Consider the following 22,879-nt stretch of genomic DNA (forward strand, 5'->3'; position numbering starts at 1 on the left):
TCAGAGCAGGGGTACAGCCGGGGATATCAATAGGGAGAAGGAAAAAGACCTTACAGGGAATCATCTCATGCAGCGATCAGGCTTACATTAGTATCTACTGCTTTTGATTAAGGTTCTAGTGAATGAAGGGAAATGAAATATTGAAAGATATTAAAACAGTGGTTCCCCAACTTCCTAATGCTAGGACCCTTCCAAACGGTTCCTTATGTTGTATTGACCCCCAAGCATAAAATTATTTTTCTTGCTATTTAACTATAGCTTTGCTGCTGTTATGAATCATAAGCTAAGTATCTGTGTTTTCTGATGGTCTTAGGTGACCCCTATGAAAGGGTTATTCCACTCCTCTCAAAGAAGTCACAGCCCATAGGTTGAGAATCACTGGTTTAAAAGAAAACAATATTATCAATATTAGTCTAATAATAAGGTTATTGGTTTATGGTTTCCATGTTCTCAAAATACCTAACTTTGATTTTTTAACTACAAAAGTAAATAGTACAGTGTAGATGCCTGGCAGATACCAAATTCACTAACTATGCAAAATTAAGATCAGAAAGAATGTGCAGAATGTCATATACTATCTCTTCTGTGATAAGATATCCCATAGTTTAAGTGACATACTGTCTCAAACTGTATAAACCCAGTCCATTAGGTACATATGCCACAAACTCCAGACTGAATTCAACACAAGAACTGACCAGAAGTCTTCAAAAGCATTATCACAAAAATAATGAGACTATGGAGCTATCCCAGAATAGAGGAGTGTAAAAAGTCAAGGTGGCAACTTGGATGAATCCTGGAACAACAACAACAAAATGACTTTGATGAATAAGTGGGAGTTAGTACAATGGGCCAGTGGTTTACTAATGATGAATAGTAATATATGAGTGTTAATTTCCCAATCTGATAGTTTTATGGTCACGTGAAATATTAATCTTAGAGGAAGATATGTAAAATGTACTATAGCAATACTGTGAAATTTTCATTTTAAATTATAAAATTAAAACAAATGGAAAGAAAAATTTCAAAGCTTATTATAAGCATATTATCAAAATAGATTTCAGGCTATCTATTTTCTAGAACAGAGAAAAAGAAACAACGAAAGTTTGAATCTTGATATAAGAGAACAAATGACAGCAAGGTAAAGTATTAATTAATCCATTATGATTTCAAAATAACCACTTATTTAAAAAAATAATACCAAAAACTAAGACATCTTAAAAGTAAATATTCATTTTTATCATTGCATCATTTCCAAAGTGGTATTTAAGATATTTGAATGTAAAATTAGCAAAGCATTTGTGAAATCGAATTATTCTAGTTTTAGAAATGACCTTGAAAGCTGCCATTGAATACAATGGGACTACAGAACCTATAACCATTTGAAGTGGTCTTGTCAGCCTCTCCTGCTGTGGGTAAATGATCCCTTACATGCATGGGTGAAACTTATTTGTTGCAAATAATTTCTTCTCCATCACACATGGAGCCTGCCCTTGTATCTCCACTCCATGTATTAGATTCTCCTAGAGACTTAAGAGGATGAATGTACCAGGATTCGAACCTTGTTGTGAAGGGCTACAGACACAACAGAAACGATATATTTTGCAAAGTATTTATCTCAATTAAATTGAATTACATCACTTGCCCCTTCCCTTTTCTTTCTCCAGCCCTTTCCATGCCCCTATTCTCAAACTGATAGCCTCTTTTCCTTTATTATTTTTAACATATGTATATGCATATGTATAATATATATATATGTATATATATACATATATATGTAAATGTATATGTATGCAGTCTACATCAGACAACCTATAAAGGGGCTCATTAGTGGGAAAAATAGCTATTTTTCCTTCACCAGCAGTCATATTACTTTTAAAAGAAGTGTCAAAATACATTCTTTTTTGCACACAAAGTAAGGCACTCATGTAAGGACAGAATTCTCAGTATTCAAAAATTCCTAAAATCCTGCAACTAGCACAGTGAAGGAGATGTAGAGCTTTGCTGTCATTCAAAAATCTCCAGTGCTACCTTTGGAGTCAAACCACCTCTCAGCCCATCCTGAATCCCCAAGTAATACCCTTCTGTTCTTTTCCCCCAAAGATCTACCTCTCCCAGGATGTCATATGAATGCAATTGTATAATATGAATCCTTTTGAGTCTTAACTTCTTTCACTTCAGTTTTTGGATTCATTAACCAGCGATGATATTATATTAATAAGTTTGTTCTTTTATTATTTGGTTATGTTCTATTACATGAATGCCGCATAGCTTTTCTTTAATTTTTAAAATTACTCTATTAGGATAGCATCCAAATGATTGAATTTTATTTTGACAATTTCATATTTATATGTACATGAATATGTAAAAACACATATAGTCATATTTTGTGCATTAGTTTTTATTGTTGTCATAAAAATATCATGATGGAGATAACTCATAAGAGAATGTTCTTATTTGGGCTTATGGTTCCAGAAGGATGAGTCTGTTAGTTTAATATGGATATTCCAGTTTAATTGGACAGGTGCTGAAAAGATTATGCATTCTCCAATTGATCGCCTCAGTTCCTTTGTTGAAAAATCAAGTAAACATACAGGTGTGTGTGTGTGTAGTTATTTTTAGGCTCTTAAGTTTTACTGATCTATGTTTCTATAACTATCACCACATATCTGAATCTACTTAAGACCCATTCTGTGTTCTTCAATTGTTCTTTCCTTTCCAAATCATTTTGACTAGTCTGTTTGATGTTTGTTTTGTTTTGTATTGCTTTTCGAGGCAAGGTTTCTTTGTGTAATAGCCCTGGCCATACTGGAACTCACACTGTACCAAATGGCCTCAAAATCACAGAGATCTGCTGTGGTGGCATTGTGTTCCCTGAAATATTGTGTGTTCCCCAAAATAAACTTATCTGGGGTCAGAGAATAGGACGGCCACAATATTAAACATGAGGATAGGCAGTGGTAGCACACGCCTTTAATCCTAGCATTTCAGAGACAGAAATACCTCTGAATCTCTGAGTTCAAGGCCACATTAGAAACAGCCAGGCATGGTTACATACGCCTTTAATCCCAGAAATCCAGCCTTTAATCCCAGGGAGTGATGGCAGAAACTAGAAAGATATATAAAGTGTGAAAACAAGAAACTAGAAGCATTTGGCTGGTTAAGCTTTTAGGCTTTGGAGCAGCACAGTTCAGCTGAGATCCATTCTGGATGAGGACTCAGAGGCATCCAGTCTGAAGAAACAAGACCAGCTGAGGAACTAGCAAGGTGAGGTAGCTGTGGCTTGTTCTGTCTCTCTGATCTTCCAGCATTCACCCCAATAGCTGGCCTCAGGTTTGATTTTATTAACAAGTACTTTTAAGATTCATGCTACAATCTGCTGCCTTTACCACCAGAGTTCTGGGATTAAAGGCTAGCACCATGATGCCTAGCTATTTTTGACTATTCTCATTTGTTTGGCATATGAATTTCAGCACCATATTACTATTAACAAAAATGACCCCCATAAGGAGAAGACATGATTAATGTTGCTGTTGAGTCATATCTATAGATTAATTTCAGTGAAAATGACAGCTTAATAACATTTACCCTTGCAGTCATGTGTGTTAGTTAAATAAATAAAAAAAAGGAAGACACAAAATTAAAATAATAATATCACTCTTGGACTGGTCTTACTTCACATTGGATTCCTTTTCTTATCCATCTACTATGTTTAGCTTTAAATAATCATCAGATAACTGCTTTCATATTCTTTCTAGATTTATGTTTTGTTTGCAGTTAGTGGGACATACAGCCTACAGTGGACTTACTTCAGTTTGCACAGTACTGAAAAAGAATTGATTTTAGTTTTGATGTTCTAAATCTATCTTTCAGGCTGATGATCTGGATTGAGGTCAGGCTGATAATTTCTAGTTTGAAGACAGCAACTTTGAGACAGCTCCTCATGATTAAATTCTAAAGGATATAACATCAATACAAAAGTTGAATAGATTTATCTAAGATAAACACGTGGATTCGGGAAAGATAGACTATAGGAACATTCTTTCCTCATGTGTAAAAATTCTTCCTTTCTTGACAGTGCCATGGTGTGTAATTTTGAGATAAATGAAATGAAAGCTGATACTCTAGTCTACACAATGTTCAGGTTCTGTATGGGAGTACTTCTTAGCAGGAAATGCCTTGCTGACAAATAACAGGAGTTATCATATAACATAGAATCACAACATTACCATTTATTTGGACCAAAAGAGAATTTAATTTCATGTATTCAAATATGTATCAGCTAACTTATAAAATCCATCTCTTTAAAATTGTGTTTAATATAAAGAAAGCTTATTATTAAAGGCAATGTAAGTAGCTTTGACTTTTTAATAGGATCAGTAATCAACATTTTCATTTTATCTCAAGAATTATAAATCACTAAGGGTTTTTCCTCATTCTTAATATTAATTACCAATTTATTTTTTATGTCCTGGTTTTCAGGTATTTGTAACACAGACTTAGAAAAACTATTCAGGGTCCTGCTCTTGTTTGTGGCTTTGTGCTTCCTGAGTTTCCAATGCTGTTTCTATTAAGACACTGAATTCTACTAAGGACTTTCATACTAATTCTTTACTGAACTAGAAATTTGCAGAACAGGTCAGAGTGATGCTCAAAGCGATCCATTGAACTGAATTTCATCTACAAATGTCTGAAATGACTTTAGAATAATAGCTATATCACTATTGGTAAAATAGAAGTCTGATGCTAAATTTAAATGTTGTTTGATGAAGTAACTTCTTGATGAGGACAAAGTGAGCACACCCAGAGACATATTTAAACTTTTATTGAATACATTCTTTTTATTTTTCTTATAAATGTTTGTAGCATAGAATATCATGTGAGGCACTGAATCAGAATACATAAATCCCAACCAAGTTTGGAAAAACTTGGGGCATTGTGAAGACTGAATAGCATTCCTTATATACAAAATTATCCAACTCTGGGCAGAGATCCCAGAGGCACAATTTACAGCACATTCACTATTTGTGCCCTGGTGTTGATCTACCCTCTCAGGCTTCTAGAATGATTAAGACATGACTCTCATTTTTTTAAAAGCCCTCAAGTAGGTCATTGTGAATTAATTTTAAAATAGATTTGTAATTATCTTTTCTCAAATGAATATTTGGTCCCCAGGTTAGTTATTCAAATGAATGGGAGAGAGCAATTCCTTTGGCTTGTAATGGATCAAGCATGTCACAATATATATGTAAATGCTTTATTCATAATATATTGGCTTTTGTGGTTCACAAATTGCATTTGCATTATTTATTTAATTTCCATAATAGTCCTAAATAGATTGGGCATATATTAAAAGCTCCATTTTTATTTAATCAACTCAGGCAAAAAGAAGTCATAAATGTGTACCTGATAACCAGCTCTCGTTTCTCTTCCTCTACTTCCATCTCCTAGTCCTTTACATTCTCTGGCTGGTCTCTTTCTTCTCTGTGTCTCATTCCCAGTTTCATGACCCTGATGCACACATGCACTTGTGTGTGTGTGTGTGTGTGTGTGTGTGTGTGTGTGTGTGTGTGTTTATGTTTGTGTGTGTCTCAGATCCATGTGTAAAAGAAAACATGAAGAATTCGTTTCTCAAAGTCTGTCTTCTTTCTGTTAACAATTTACAGTGCCATCATTTTTCCTGTTAATATGACTTTTTCCTTCATATGGTGATATTTTGTTTGTGATCTAACAAAGAAAGCTTGCCTGTGAAGATCAGAGTGAGGTAGAACTATTCCACTAATTAGCCATAAAGGCCACACACCTTTAATCCCAGTGCTAGGAAGGTAGAGGCAGAGGGATCTCTGTGAGTTCAAGGCCACCCTGATCCATTTTGGGCTATAGAGCTAAAGAGAGAATTATGAACAGAAGAATTTCAAATGGCTGAAAGACATTTAAGAAATTGCTCAATATCCTTAGTCATCAGGGAAATGCAAATCAAAACAACTCTGAGATACCATCTTACACCTGTCAAAATGGCTAAGATCAAAAACACTGAAAACAGCTTATGTTGGAGAGGATGTGGAGCAAGGGGAACACTCCTCCACTTTTGGTGGGAATGCAAACTTGTACAGCCACTTTGGAAATCAGTATGGCGGTTTCTTAGAAAATTGGGAATCAATCTCCCTCAGCTATACCACTCTTGGGCATATACCCAAGGAATGTTCAATCATATCACAAGGACACATGCTCAACTATGTACATAGCAGCATTATTTGTAATAGCCAGAACCTGGAAACAACCTAGATGCCCTTTAACTGTAGAATGGATAAAGAAAATGTGGTACATATACACAATGGAGTATTACTCAGCAGAGAAAAACAATGACATCATGAGGTTTGCAGGCAAATAGATAGAACTAGAAAATATCATCCTGAGTGAGGTAACCCAGACTCAGAAAGACAAACATGGTATGTACTCACTTATGAATGGATACTAGATGTAAAGCAAAGGATAACCAGACTGCAACTCACAGCTCCAAGGAGGCTAGCTAGTCAAGAGGACCCTAGGAAAGACACAGGGATCACCCAGCAATGGAGAAATGGATGAGATCTACATGAGCAACCTGGGAATGGGGGGGGGGGTAATGGAGGGCAAGTGTCAGGGGAAAGAGAGCTTAGGGGAGTGGCAGGTCCTACCTGGGTTAGGAATAGAGTGGGAAAACAATGAAAGAGATACCATGATAAATGAAAACACCATAGGAATAGGAAAAAGCAGAATGCTAGAGAGGTCCCCAGGAATCTACAAAGATGACTCCACTATAGACTACTGGCAATGTTTGAGAAGGTGCCTGAGCTGACCTACTCTGGTGATCTGATGGCTGAACACGCTAACTGTCATGATAGAACCCTCATTCAATGACTGATGGAAGCAGATGCAGAGATCTACGGCCAAGCCCCAGGTGGAGCTCCAGGAGTCCATTTGACAAGATAGAGGAAGGATTAGATAAGCAAGAGATATTGAGACCATGATCAGAAAAAGTACAGAGGCAACTAGCCAGACTAGTGGGAACACATGAATTATGAACCAATAGCTGACTAGCCCCCATGATACTGGACTAGGCTCTTTTGGATAAGTGTGACAGTTCTTTAGTTTGAACTATTTAGGGGGCCTCAAGGCAGTGAGACTGGGACTTGTCCTTAGTGCAAGAACAGACTTTTTGGAACCTAGTGCCTATGCTGGGACACTTTGCTCAGCCTTGGTGCAGGGAGGAGGAGCTTGGACCTGCCTCAGCTGAATGTACCAGGCTCTGCTGACTCCCCAGGGGAGCCCTTGCCTTGGAGGAAGTGCAAATAGGGAGTGGATTGGAGGGGAAGGCTTGGGGGTGGGAGGAGGGTGGACAGGGGAATCCATGGTTGATATGTGAAATGATTAGAAAAATCTCTTAATAAAACAAAAATTTAAATAAAAGAATGATCCAGTCTAAAAGAGAAACAGAGCCAGGCATTGGTGACATACACCTTTGATCCCAGCACTTGAGATCTCATGCCTTTAATCTCAGCTCTAGAAAGGTTGAGACAGGAAGTGATATGGCTGGGCAGAAAAAGGAATATAAGGTGGGAGGAGACAGGAGTTCGGTTCCTTTTGGTCTGAGGGTTTTGTAGAGGTAAGAACTAGTGCCTGGCTGCTCTGCTGCTTCTCTGATCTTTAAGCTTTCACAATTACTAGGACCAATTAGGATGTGTGCTACACCTTCAAGCCTGTAAAATCTCACTGTTCATATGCACTACATTTTTTTCATTCATTAGTTTATGGTCATCTATGCTAGTTTGATTTCTTTACTACAGTCCACAATGCCAAATCAATATCAATGTGCAGGTATCTCTGTGGAAGGACTGAAAATACTTTTAGTATTATCATAAGTCAGAACCTGGGTCATATGGTAATTATATTTTTTGATTTTTGAAAAAAGTTGTCTATATTGACTTCTACAGTGTCTGCACTAGTTCACAGTTCTTCCAAAATTAATAGGGTTCCTCTTCCTCTGTATCTTCACCAGCATTTGTTGTCATTTTATAGCTGAGTATTATAAATATCTATCCTCTTCTGAATGGTAAATCTTATGAAATTGTTCTATTCCCACTCTTCCTATGTGCCCCTGCTCTCTTCTGTGAGTCTCTTTCCTCTGTTCACTAACCATAGCAATTCCACTCCAACCTCAGGGCCTTTGAAGACTGTCCTGTGTTGAGAATGTTCTTCTAAGAGCTAGTTGTTTGGGCTTACCTGGTCTCTACACCATCTCAGCTCCTTAGAGAGGATTTTCTCCACACCATCTCAGACAAATGTCTTTAATTTTACTTTATTTGTTTGATGGACTACAGCATTATCTATGCTTTGTTTATAAATTCCCTGAGATTGACCTACCCCTTAGCAATGACAGCCACATACCAGGAATGAATTTAATATTTGTTGAATGAATCAATGCATGAAATCTTAGATTTGATATGCTAGTTAATTATTTTAGTACAGAAGAAAACAAGTGCTTATCTTTTCTTTTAAAATTGTTTTTTATATCTTACCTAAAACAACCTTATGCACTCTCCTTTGTAAAGGACAAAAAAAGCAGTTCTGTAATTATTTGTTGATATCTATCTTCCTGTAACATATAACACATTTTGTGTAGGCGTATTTTCTTCACCTTATATTCATAGTACCTACTGCTATGTTAGATGCATGTCATATAGTAAGTGCTTTCAAAGAATGAGTTAAATCAATTAATACATTCCACAAGTCTGTTATGATACAAAGTAACTGTATTTCTTCTTACATCCACAGGACTATACCTTGACCATGTATTTTCAGCAAGCCTGGAGAGATAAGAGGCTGTCCTACAATGTAATACCTTTGAACTTGACTTTGGACAATCGAGTGGCAGACCAGCTCTGGGTGCCTGACACCTACTTCCTGAACGATAAGAAGTCTTTTGTACATGGAGTAACTGTCAAAAACCGTATGATCCGACTGCATCCAGATGGCACAGTCCTATATGGCCTCAGGTCTGTAGTGTGGATCTTTAAAATTTAAATTTTCCTGGAAAAAAGAAAACTCAATTGCCTGTTGTCAGAGTAAATATTGTACTGTTTTCTGTATTCCTTCTGCAGTTCTGTGGAAAGAGAATTAAACCTTCTATCAGTGAGATATCTGAGAGCTTAGGAAAACATGTGTACAAAGGACTTAGCTCCAGCTAAGACTAAGTTGTTGTTACTTTTTTTTCTTCTTCTTCTGAATTATCTCCCTGTATCAGATGCTGATGCTAAAGCCACTTTCTTTAAGGAATACGGATAAATAATATCAAAATAGCTAAAGCATAGAGTTTCTTTAAAATTGGAAAACAGAAAACCCTGAATGCTGAATGATTGTACATGGCAGATGTTCCCAAGCTGCTGAACTGGGTCATGGTCTTCTAGTGACAGAGATGAGTATCATGCCCTCTTATCCCTCAAAGAGCAATCAACTTACATATAAATATCATCTCATGTTTATTAATGTTTAATTTATGCTCGTAAATGTACCTCCAGGAAAGCATTTCAGTACCAGGCTATTTGGAAGAAAACTAGTTTAACTTCAATTAAACCAATAGATGGTGTTCTCAAAAAAAAAAAAAAAAAAAAAAAAAATATATATATATATATATATATATATATATATATATATATTCTGAAATGATTTCAATATAAACATTTTCTTTGCACGGTAGAAGGGAACCACTATAAATGTCAGCATTTTCAATTGCCTCTGATCTATTATTTTGCATAAAATATTTCTATGCTGAAAATACTACAATATAAACACTTTTGCATGAGAGAGGGAAATGATTGTAAATGCCATCCTTTTCAATTGCCTCTGTTATTTTGCATAAACATGTGACCATCCTATGATAATAGTGATGATAGTGTCAACAGTAATATCCATCAATTGAACCCTTCTCAGGGGTTACACATTGAGCTAAGGGCTTTCCACACATCAAACAGTCACCACCCGGCACCCTATCTGCATCTTACTTTTCTTGGTTTTCATAATCCACAACAGTTGTGGTATGTACACAGTGAGTGGAAATGATCAGAAATGAAATGCAACATTTGAGTTATGCATTATTATGACTAGCATAATAAAATCTATTTGCGGAACTCTCCAGCCCTACCTGAGAAACAAGACACTGTTTTCCCCACAAATTCATGCTACAGCTCACCATTAGTGCCTTTGTCACCATCTTGGCTGTCAGGTCAGTTGTCATGGAATTACAGTACCTGTGTTCAAGTATTCTTTATTTTTTCTTAATAACAGCCCTGAAGCACAGGAGTAGGGGACTGGCAATTTAGATAGACCAGAAAGAAACTGTGGAGATATCAGTTTTAACAAATAGGTACATTTTATTCAATTTATAAGGAAAGAAAACTAATATGCTCAGGTTGCTAACATCTGAAAGTAGAATAAATCTTTTGTTAATGACATTGCAAAGTAGGAAAAATAAATTCTTATTAGTTTTGTTGTTGCACCTAAGACTGGAAGAGTTACAGCCACTGTAAGTGATAAATATTAGTTAAAATAAGAATGGCATCCTAGTTTTTCCCAGTTATGGCTGGAAGACATGAACATGAAATACATCCCATCTTACAGCAATGTGCTGTGTGAGCCATATTGACCCTGTGTGATGACTTCATCAAAGGGTACTGAAAGGAGTGATACCAAACCATGTACTGCAACTAATAGGGACTTATAAAGGTTTAGTGGTAGGTCTGACTGAGACACTAAGACAGTTGCTGGAGAGGATACACCTGTGTGCTTCAAGACTGCTGTTCTGTTTCTAGAAAAATTGGAAATATTGATTAAAGAGAATAAATGTACTCCAAAACCAGTGTTCAGTTGCCATGAAACCTAGTTCTTTGACAGGAAAGTACCCTGAAAAGCCCCAAATCATAGAAGTGCAAAGGATATATTATCACGACATAGGAATGGAAGATTAACCTTAGTACCATGCAGCATCATGGAGGTGAATATCATAATCAGGCCATGTGCCCAGAGTAAAGTATCTAAGTCTTTGAAAAGCACAGAGAGATCATATTCTGTGTCCTGGCAATGTAATCAAAAAGCCAGGGTGGCAGCCATTATTTTTTCTGCAGAGGGTTTTCTCTATTGCTTTATTTCCAAAATGAAAACTTACCTGCAGGAAGAAAAGCTAAAGTCCTATTAATAATAAGCAGTGCATCTGGCTTTCCTGCATGTTTGCTATGTAGACAATTGTGTTCAAGCTCTACTCTTATCTTTACCACTACTTTTATATCTCATATTCTTGGTCACAGCATGAGTAAACTGGTCAAGGAATACACATTTACCTGGTAGTTGATGGAAATTATCTAAACACTGTCCAGACATGGAAATACTTCATTACTGTTGATATATGAAATATCATTCATTGAAGCTGCAATTGATGAGTTTCTGAAACACTTTTTGCATGAAGCTGAAAATGGTCATGGAAGCTTCTTGTAGATTGACGAGAAAAATTAAGAGAATCATTCATGGAGCACTGCAAGCTAGTAATATTGATTTTTCAGTGTACTTGGTAGAAAGTTTGGACACATACTGGATGTGATCAAGAAGTAATAACCAATAAGAAATCAGTAGAATTTGTGTTGACTACATAGGAAGAAAAAAAAGTGATGAATGGATCAGAACGTAATATATTTGCCTACATACAAATGTCTAGAACCCAAACCTGGGCATAGTCTAAAATTACAGTATCTATCTGTAATTCAGAGCTTGTATAGTGAGATGAGATATAGAGACAGAAGAATGCCTGGAAATGCTCAGTCCAAATAACTTGGTGTATGAAGCAGTGAACAGCAAAAAGATGTAGACGAATTTCTAAGCAGTATTATTAAATAAAGAACACAGGGCCAAACAACAGAGGTGAAAGCCTTAGAGATCAGGGAGTCACAGCAAAGAGACCCTGTCTCAAATAAGGTAGAAGGTCAGAACTGATACCCAAAGTTGTCCTGTGACTACCTATCCATGCTGTGGGACAATCATCTATCCCAACACATACAAACACTCAAGCACACATATATCATACACATACACATATATACATCATGCATTTCCATGCACACAGTTTTATTATTTTCTATTGTTCTTCATCCAAGAATGTTTATCATTCTCTTCAGTTTACTGGCATTAGGGCAGATAATTTTCATATGATGGTAATATTCAAGTCTTTTAGGACTTGAAGTAATTCGTTGCTCCAAGTGCTCCTAGCATTTAGTTTTCCTTTGAGACGTGAACTGGTATTCTGATGGAACTATCTTTATGTATGACTTAAGCCTTATCTCTTGAAGTTTTCAGGATCTTTTTATTCATTCTTTATGGTTTTCTAGCAATAATACGACATGGAATGTTTCTCTTCTTTTCCATCCATTTGATGTTCTCTATGCCTTTTATACCTGGAAGGGCATCCTTTTCCAGAGCTTGAGAAATTTTCCTCTAGGATTTTATTGAAAATACTCTCTATGCTTTTGATATAGGACTCTTCCCCTTCCTTTATGCCTATAATTACTAAATGTTGTTTTTTCATAGAGTCCTACTTACCTTTTGCATTCCATCCATATATTTTTAAAAAGATGTCATTAACTTCAATGGAATGATCCTATGTATTATCCTCAAGTTCTGATGTTTTGACTACTATAAGATTTGTCCACTGTTGAAGCTTTCCACCCAGGATTTTATTGACTTACTGAATTTTTCATTTCTGATATCATTTCAGTTTGCATTTTATTTGGTATTTCTACATATTTGATGAATTCTATTTTCAATATTGAACTGATTGTCTTAGTTTATTCAACTGATTGTGTTCTCTTGGAATTGACTCTGGAGATCATGTGTGTCCTGTTTTAATTCATTCATGAGTTTATTTGTATTCACTCTGAAATTTTTGAACATATTGATTATAATTGTTTTTTTTAATTTTTGTCTAGGATTTTATCTAAGTCACCATCATTGGCAGCCATCACAAAGTGACTGTTAATTATTGGAGGAGATATTTTGTCTTGGCTTTTCTAGTCATTAATGTTTATACATTGGGATTTGCCAACCTGGAGTGAGTGGAGACGTTTTATCACAGCGGAGTTGAGTGAGTGTGTGGTGTTAGCCTCATCTCTGCTTCATGAGTCTTGGCTGTGCTCAGTATTGCTTAAATTTCAGTTGTGGAGGAACTTGGCATTGACCATGGATGGGGTAGATGAAGGTGATTGCGGCTTTGTTGAGATAGCGGCTTTGTTGAGAGATCCCATGACCTCTAAATTCACAAGTCAGGGTGTTTGAAGAGTGTTATGCATATGTGAAGACACAAATGGATCATGTCCTCTGTACCTGTGGTGCTCAGGGAAGAAGAGCACGCTTTGGGAAGGGGAAGTGGCTCACAATCCTATGGCTTTATTAGTCTTTCCCTTGCCTGGCTTCATTGAACTTGCTGAGCAGTTAAAGTATGCCCCAGAGACAAGAGACTGTAGTTTTCTTACCTGTTTAGGCCTGGTGCTATGGGACACTGGAAGACTGCACAAGAGGCAAGGTGTAGAAGAACTACTTACTTATTAGGACCACGTGCAGGCATGGTGAGAATGTGTACCTCTGAGGCCGAGGGTTACATATCTGTGCTATCAAGGAGGCAGATACACATGCCCGAGGCAGCGGTTCCTGGAACTCCTTATGTGTCTATACTGACTGACAATGGATTGGCAGAAGTATGCACCTAGAGGCAAATGGTTTGGAGTCTCCACATCTTTGAGATGGATGCTAGCAGAGAATTCTGAACTACTCTGAGTAGAATATCATTATTTTTCCATTTCCACTTCCAACACAGGCTCTTGACACAATAAACAATTTCTTGAGCACCTGTGACATTCATAAAACTAGCACTTCTGTGCAAAGCAGTCTCATTAATTGTGATTGTTCCCTCAGTTGTGATGTTGAAATTAATTGAAAGCAGATGAAATTAATTGAAAGATTTTAAAATGCATTTTTAAGTAGTCCTAGTAAATTTTATAGAAACGTAGAACACTTTCCACTGAAAACCAGTGCATACCTGATACTCCTTTCTTGTCTCCAGGAGGCTTATTTGCAATAGAAAAGAGAAATTTAGTTAAAATGACCACTGACAGTATTAATTGCAAATGTACAACCCCTCTTCCTACTCATCTATCACCAATCTTGTTATTTGCCATTGCTGGTAGTCTAGAAAGAATTTTATTTAGCATCAATGTGAGATAGAAGAAACACTGAAACATTACATACAATTAGAATATTATTGAAAGTAGCAAGGGCTCATGGAAAAATTTCTCATGTAGTATGGCAGAGTCTGCATATATTTTCTTTGTTAATATTTCTTTAGTCTCACTATTTTCTCCATGTTATATGGAAAAAACAAAGGAACCTATAGACATTTAAATAGCAACTGTACCCCAAGATTTTACTTGTCTTAATGTAGAAATATTACTCTTCCATCCTATAACCAGAAAAGCCCTGAGAGAATCTTGAAAGAATGGATGATCAGAAAAGCTTTTTGAAAACAGCTCTCAGTAGAGCTGTAGCCAGAGACTTTTCTCTTGAATGATAAAATAAATCTCTGAGAAACAGAGGGCAAGAAGTTTCTATGGAAGGTCATCTTGAGATCCTAAGGTATATAGGGAGTTCTAGTTAAAAGGATGAGGTCTCTCTCTCTCTCTCTCTCTCTCTCTCTCTCTCTCTCTGTGTGTGTGTGTGTCTGTCTGTGTGTGTGTGTGTGTGTGTGTTCCTTGGGGACAGACAAAGTCATTGCAAATAAGTCAGTAATTGTAAAGTCTATCAGTGTGAATAATGAAAACTGAAAGGCAATCATTCAACCTGGATGTAGAAGACTGAGAACTAGATAGTTTCATAATCAAAACAACAACCACTAATTTGCTAATCAAAGACTTTAAACTGAATGTTTGTGGCATAAACAAAGAGCACACACCAGACTCTGCAGTCTACTCCTCTTGACAGACAAGGAAGAAGAGACTAAAATACATAGTACTTGAGTGGACTGTCATAAAGTACCATTCAGTGAAACTTTCAGGTATTAAAACATAACAATGATGGAGACGATGGTATGATAGAATACCATGCCTGTTGAATTTAATGGTGGGTGGGTACTAATGATGTCATTCTTTCAAGCTGACAGCATGTTTGAAAACATTCATCATGAAATTTGAAAACCAAAACAGAAGAGAAATAACAACAACTAAAAACCCCAATAACAATTAAAAAATATGTTCCAGAGGCTATGGCACTGTTGTTTTACTATCTAAAAAAATATGAGTCCAAATTGAGGGAAAAAAGGGAAGGAGTAAATGATGTAGTAATTATAATATAATATTAAAAAAATTTAAGCATAATTAAAAATAAAATAAATTATAAAGATAAGAATTAAGAGCTTAGGGCCTGGAGAGTCTGCAGAAGACTTGCTGTGGAAGAGGATCTGAATTTTGATTTCAGCATCAAAGAAAAAAGCCAGGGGTGACCACTTGGGGTCTATAGCACAAGTGCTGTGAATGCAAAGATGGGAGGCTTGCCTCAGCTTACTAGCTTCCAGCCTAACTCTAGGTTGAGTCAGGACCCTTTCTAGACTGAATAAGGCAGAGATTGATAGGGCGGGATGCTCCAAAACCTCCTGTGGCTTCTACATTAATGCACACATGTGTGCATAAATGTGCACACATAGTACACAGAAACACACATAGAGAGTTATGAGGCTTGTAGGCAAGGAATGATGGTTCTGATCTCTAAGAACTCGAGGATCCATGTTTATATGAACAGCTTTTACTGGCCATTGTTGAAGACAAGGCATCTCCTCTTAGAAGCTGTGTGGCTCAGCGGGTAAAATTCATGACAAAGCTATGGCATAATCCAGAGAATGGTGTGAAAGCACCTCAGCTCACACCTTGCTGTCTTCTTTGTAAACTTTTCCACCTGTAAGAGCATACCAATTGCTTCTAAGTGTATAAAGCCAAAGCTTTCAATCTATCCATGGTGATAGATTGTGTTTGGTGAGCAATCATTGAGCATTGCATGTCTCCTGCTCAGCAATAAGCTGAGGGTACTTTTAACCTGGGGAGTTCAGAATATGAAGATAGAGGTGAAGACATATGGGGCCCATGTGAGGGTGAGTTCTAACAGTTTCACTTTGAATCTCTGCCTGCCTGGTTTCAAACACACAGTCTCTTCCCGTTGTTTTTCAGGTTAATAATCTTTTAAAACTTGGGTTGGGGATTTAGCTCAGTGGTAGAGCGCTTGCCTAGCAAGCACAAGGCCCTGGGTTCGATCCTCAGCTCAAAAACAAAAAACAAAACAAAACAAAACAAAACAAACAAACAAAAAAAAAACTCTTGGAACAGAGTTGGAATGTTATGCTGACATCTAAATGGACAGAGTTTGGCAATACAAACTTTTCTTCACAAGGGGTAGTGATAATACAACTTAGGCTTTGGATTTTTTTATTTTGTCACTTGCTTCTTTTGAACCATCATTAAATTCTCTGAGGATGAGTTAGAAGATGCAAATTTTGTTACAGCCTAATCATCTCTCAATTAATGGTCAATGAATGTAAAATAATCTGTAATTGAACATCATACTAGAAAATGAAATTATGTGTTTGGAGTAACACAGTAATAGTTGAGTGCTAAGTATTCAGCATTACTTAATGGATATGTGGGTGCATTGGATGGATGGAAATTTTTAGAACTTGACTCAGTATTATTTACATTATTCTGTGAAGTAAGATTCTAAGTCCTTTGTCTCAAACTCAGAATGGCAAGAATAGAAAGTGAAATGAAGATAATGTGGAAGGATTAGGCCAAGCATATCTAGAATGAGAAAAGAAATTCTAATAAAAATTCAAAGAGTTTTCAATGTTGATAACAAATATATGATGGAGCCAGTTATCTGCAGCTAGTGCTATGTACTTAACAGTTAGATAAAGGGGATAACTGATTATCCTGACACCCATGTGGTTATGACAGCCTTTAGAAACTGCCCTATAGCCCCAAATCCAGTACAGTATCTATAAAATGCAGTTATAATCTCTGATTTAATCAAACATTGCTTAATTCTTCTTAAATAAAGCCATTTCTTTTCATAATGTTTATCAGTCATATCATTGCAACTTTATAGAAAGAGGGTTATAGGAATAAATAAGGTATGAATATTGTTTTCCCCCATAAAATTGCAACATGTGGCTTAAGAATAATGAAGTCATCAGAGAGAGTGTTTCTCTGGTGTACTCAATTCTGACTCTGTAACAAAACTGCATATATTTGGTGGTTTATAAGCTACACACAATTTTGCACATAATTCTAGATACTGCAAAAGATCAAGATATCAGCACAATAGTCTCTATGTTGAGAGTCTCTTTCTGGCTCACAGAAGACACCTTCCTGCTGTGTCTTCACATGTTAAAATAAGAATTCAACTGTCTAGGGACTCTTTTACAAAGTCACCAATCCTATTCATAAGAGTTCTGCACTCATGGTTGAATCAAATCCTGAAAGACCTCACCTAACCTCTGCCTTTACCCTGGGCTGTATTTTATATCTCAGTGATCCCATTTTGACAAGGTAAAATATTTATTGTATTTTTTATTTATTCCTTAAGGATTTCTATTGAAAGAAGTGGCCAAATATGGGAAGAATGTTTTCAGTGTAGGAACACAACTGCAGAAGTGATGTGGGATAAAAAATTCCTTTACTACACAAAACGGTATCTTTTTGTTAAATAAAGCAAAAAAATTCAAACAGAATCAACTAAGTTCTATTTCAAAATATCATTCACTCAGTCAGATGATTTCAGACCCCTTCATGGAAAAAGAACATGAAATTTCTATTCCTTGGTCTTTAAAGTTTGAGCATGTGGGAATCAGATTTTACCTCTAGCTGTTATGGCCACAAAGAATGTTACCTACATACAACATATTCTTACTTTCTTAAAACAGCATACTTAGTATATTTCAAAGGGCCAATGAAAAATTAAACTGGAAGCCAGTCTGCATTCTGAAAATTGATAATTCATTCAATCATTTATTTAAATGTTTTCTGAATGCTTATTCTAGCTCCTCAAAGCCTGTAGTACTGCAATTTTGTCTATGTGAGGCATCTATCCTTGTAAATCCTATCTCATTTTCATGTAGCAATGTTCAATACACACACACACACACATACACACACACACACACACATCTCATTCTGACTTACAAAAGTGCAGTCAATCCATGTTATCAACAGGTGATATCTTTAAAAACTTACATTTTCATTAAAACTTAGCCTTAGCATCAACATTGAAATTATTTAATGCCAGTTCATTAGCATTACCTATAAGCATGCTGTCATATTAAATGCATGGCAGAAAGAAATAAATTATGATTTTTTTCTTCTTGAATATTTGGAAACTATAGTCTTAGGATTTCAAATTGCTGTGAAGAGATACCATGACCATGGCAACTCTTCTAAAGGAAAATATTTAATTGGGTGTCTCATAGTTCAGAGATTTACTCCATTATCACCATGGCTGGATATGGTGGCATACAGGCAGACATGGTGCGGGAAAAGGAGCTGAGAGTTAATACATCTTGATCCAGAGGCAACAGGAAGTGAACTGTGACACTGAGCATGGTTCTATTATATATGAGACCTCAAGTCCTACCTCCACAGTCACACACTTCCTCCAACAAGGCTACACCTCCTCATAGTGCCACTCCCAATGAGCTTATGGGAACCAATTACATGCAAACTACCACAAAGAATTAAGGAAATAAAATTACCCCTTGCTCTCTATTTCTTTTAACCTGTATTCAGTTTAGAAAAGTACATACATAGTTTCCTGAAAAATATATTAATATTATACACACAACTTGAGGATCTGTGTCCCAACAATTCATAATAATAAACATGATTGCATGTGAATAAAGTACTTCTGACATTTATTTTTCAACCATTATAGGATATGCTTAAGATGTATTCCTTACCCATTACAAGATATGGTTTGTGGTTTTGATGGAGGGTGAAAAATGAAGTTGTTTCCATAAAACATAGGGATGTTCTTTCAAATCTGTTTAGTACTTTAATGAGAAACTGGGAAGAGTGCTTATGGCATAATTTACAATCATATAGCTGTGCTGTTCACATTTTCAGTCTCACTTGGAAAAGAAATGGCTCAGATTACATATTGAAGCCTGTTTTTGTTGTGGTTCTCAAGACAGTTTCACATTAAGAATGGCCTTCTTGTTTTTAGTAGTAGCTGGCTCATCTAAAAGTGGTTCCTGTGCTGGCTTGGTCTGTGTTTGTGTGTGTGTAGAGGTGGGGGTCAGCTTGACCTCGAATGTCTATATACCTCCTGTATGTAACATTAGATCAGAAACTTGTCACTCCTAATTAAAGTTTCACATTCTTAAAGGAAGATACAGCAGGCAACAGAAACAGTAATTCAACCACCCCCTGATGGGTAGGAAGGCTCTGTCATTGGGAAAATGGCAAAGGATGATGTTATCCTGTAATGAGCATAGGCAAGTAGGGTTTTAGTATTACCATCTGCTCCCTCTACTATGCAAATTTTAGTACAAGATAGTCATCACACATAGAAATATGGTCTATTAAACATTAATATATCAATTTTAGCTTGGATTTCCTAATTGGTTTAATTAATTTTCATACAGATATTGAGTAATTGTATTTTGTCAGGCTGAACAAAAGAGATTTTATTAAGAATATCAGTCTTCTTGGTCAGAATTGGAGAACTCACCACACAATATCATTCCTCTAAGCAGGAAAAAAAGTCCTGCCTGTGATTCATGGGGAAAAAATGCAGGGGAGGCCATGAAACATTTTAGAGGCAGCTTTTTAAAGAACTGCATCTAATTTTTAAAGTAAATTTCTTCTTCATCATTTTCATATAAGGTAAAAATTACTTAAATTTAAAGTAAATATATTTAGAAGTAATTTATAGCATGTGTAAGTTCACTTTCTGTGGTGTTTGAATGAGAATGGTCCCCATAGTTTCATATATTTGAATATTTCAATACTTGGTTCTCAGATGGTAGATTTGTTTGGGAGAGAATTAAGAGGTATGGCTTTATTGGAGGAAGTGTGTTACTGGGCGTGGGCTTTAATGTTTTAAAGTCTCATGGCAGGCTCAGTCTCTCTCTCTCTCTCTCTCTCTCTCTCTCTCTCTCTCTCTCTCTCTCCTACTTCTCCAACACCATAGCTTCCTGCTGCCATGCTTCCCACCATGATTATAATAGGCTGAATCACTAAAACATTCAAGAACACCCCCAATTAAATACTTAATTTCAGAAGTTTCCTTGATCATGATGTTTCCTCATAGCAGTAGTACCCTAAGACACCTTCCTTTTAAAGGCAGATTTAAAAAGACAACAACTTACCTACCATTGTGTGTGGAAGCAGTTGTTAGTTTGGAAAACACAGTATTCTCCCAAACACCTAACTTCCACTTCAAGGATTGTTCTCTGTTCTGTTGTTGCAGTGGTATTATTTGGTGAATTAGAACCATCATTATCTCACTAACATTACCAAATAATTTAAATCCAAACCAATACCAGTAGAGCCAGAATTACAGAACTCTGAAACTGAGAAGTAGAGATGGTGTGTGGGCACATTTTTCTTGCAACATTTTGCTGCAAGTTTTAAATAGAAAACATTTTAACTGGAAAGTCAAGTCTAGCTACCTTGCTTTTTTTTCTAAATGTTTCTGGCTCATCTTACCCTTGTGGTTAGTAAGTCTCCTTTCTTCTCACCTACGTGTGTCCCTGGATACCATTATGTCCACTGTCTTCAGTGGGAAGAAAGCTGAATATGGCTTTACACAGTGTTAACTGTTGGATCTGATACAAAGCAGAGGTGTGAAGGAATCTTGCAGGAAAGAGAAATGATCAGAGCCTGGGGAATTCCAATTAGCTGTCCCTAAAAGGCAGGGATCTTTGACAGGCGCAAGGATGAATGTGATAGAATCATTGACATGGTAAAGAGGAAAAGCATTGATGTCCATTACCAACATGTTAATAAGTTTGTGAAAATGTCTCTGGATAACATTGTATATGTATGTGCTGCAGAGGGAAAACAGCACTATTTTACACAAATTCAGTGGTAGAACTTGCATGTTCTGCATTTCATCCTGTGTGAACATTCTTAGTTAACAGAATACAATACACCTGAAAAGATGTTAGGCATTTATTGTATTCTATCCCATTTTAAGCACACTATCTCCCAGTGGACATTAAAGATTTTTGCTGCTACATTAAAAAGTCCCTCTTCTTAATTTGTAGTTCAGGAAGAATTTACCCAAATTACTTGCAAAGTTTTATTTCAAAGATGCACAGCACTATTTTTTGTTTGAGATTCTCACTAGTAACTTTAGCATAAATATTTACAATGGTGGGGAGGGGCAATGATTTCAGACTCTATGATCACCTCTAACTTTTGGGCAACTAGGAAGATTCATTTATGGACCAGACTATTGAGCAAAACCCAAGAGAACACTGGGGTAACTGTTTGTTTGAGCCTTATTTCTCTTTGAAAGGGGCAAAAGAAAATTTAAAATTACCCAACCTGTGTAAATTACTCCCCCTTCAAAATTAGTTAAAGACTTTAAGAAAATATTTAACTCAGTCGTTTTGCTAAATGGATAAGGGAAGCTCTAGCTGTTCTGTACTTCTTTATTTTGAAGGCCACAAAGCAAGCCTTCTTGTTGGAAACTTAACCAATGTCATAAATTAATGACTCAAATCTCATTCCCCATAACATGAAACGCTTAGGCTCTGTTGCTTCAAGGAAGGAGCTCATTATCGTTATCTGTACTCTTATCGAGAGAATAAAAGGAAGCACAATGCTAAATGGCAATTAAATCCTTACAGGAAGATACTAATCCCATGTTGGATTGTTCCCACTAGGAATAATAGAAGAAAAAATTAGGACTTTTTATTTTAGGAATTGTAATAGGCTGATAGTTAAAGGAAACCAAACAAGACAAAGGTTCTTCAGATGTCACAACACTAAGAGGCATCTGGTTGTTTACATAGATCCACTGCTGGAGTTGCATTGCAATGTGAAGAGCATGGGTTTGTACTCAACTGTCTTGCTTCGAGACCACTCTGAGCCACAGATGTGCTGTGCTTCATCTATTGAATGTTGGTTTCCTTATCAGTAAAATGTATTTAATTATACTTACTTTGAAGGATTATTGAGACAATTAAATGAATAAATAGTTGTAAAGCATTTAGCAAATTGCCTGGCACTTAGTAAATTGATTTTAAAGATAATAATTATTATTAGCATTGCTTCAAATATTTTACTTTGACCTATTATTTTGTGACCCATGATGGTAAGTGGGAAATGAATTATGAAGAGAGGGAAATATATGATCAAGTACTTACTGTGTATCTACCCTATGCCAGCACTGGGTACACATGAAGAAAAATAACCCTTCAATGCCTGTAACTTAAAAAGGAGGGGGGTAGTTACTAGGAGAAGAAAATAAATAACTAAGATGAAGAGAAAGAGCATAGTAAGAGCCATACTCTAAAGACAATGGTAGCAAAATGTCACATAACAGATCCTCATTGGAAATGATACAACTTAATTAATATGAGTGTGGTTGGAAGCAATGAATCATTTTATTTTTAGAGAGAAGGATATTAAAGCAAATTCAGTGAGTTGTTCAAAGTAGCATTATACATGTCAATACTAGATACAGCTTCAAAGGCTGTTTGAGTCTTAAGTCTGAATCCTTCGTACTTTAAATGGATTTAGTAGAGAAAAATAACTTGGTGCGC

General features: G+C 36.2%; 1 protein-coding gene across 4 annotated transcripts in view; it reads left to right on the plus strand.

Annotated features, from left to right (window-relative positions):
• The window catches only part of Gabrb2 (gamma-aminobutyric acid type A receptor subunit beta2), a 224,499-nt gene that overhangs the window by 72,441 nt on the left and 129,179 nt on the right, over nt 1–22,879 (plus strand). For all 4 annotated transcript variants that reach the window (XM_036195349.1, XM_036195352.1, XM_036195350.1 and 1 more), the window contains exon 5: nt 8,812–9,032. In XM_036195349.1, coding sequence (XP_036051242.1) covers nt 8,812–9,032 — 221 coding nt within the window. The remainder of the gene's footprint in view (nt 1–8,811; nt 9,033–22,879) is intronic.

This window comes from Onychomys torridus, chromosome 8, assembly GCF_903995425.1.
Source record: "Onychomys torridus chromosome 8, mOncTor1.1, whole genome shotgun sequence".
Lineage (NCBI taxonomy): Eukaryota > Metazoa > Chordata > Mammalia > Rodentia > Cricetidae > Onychomys > Onychomys torridus.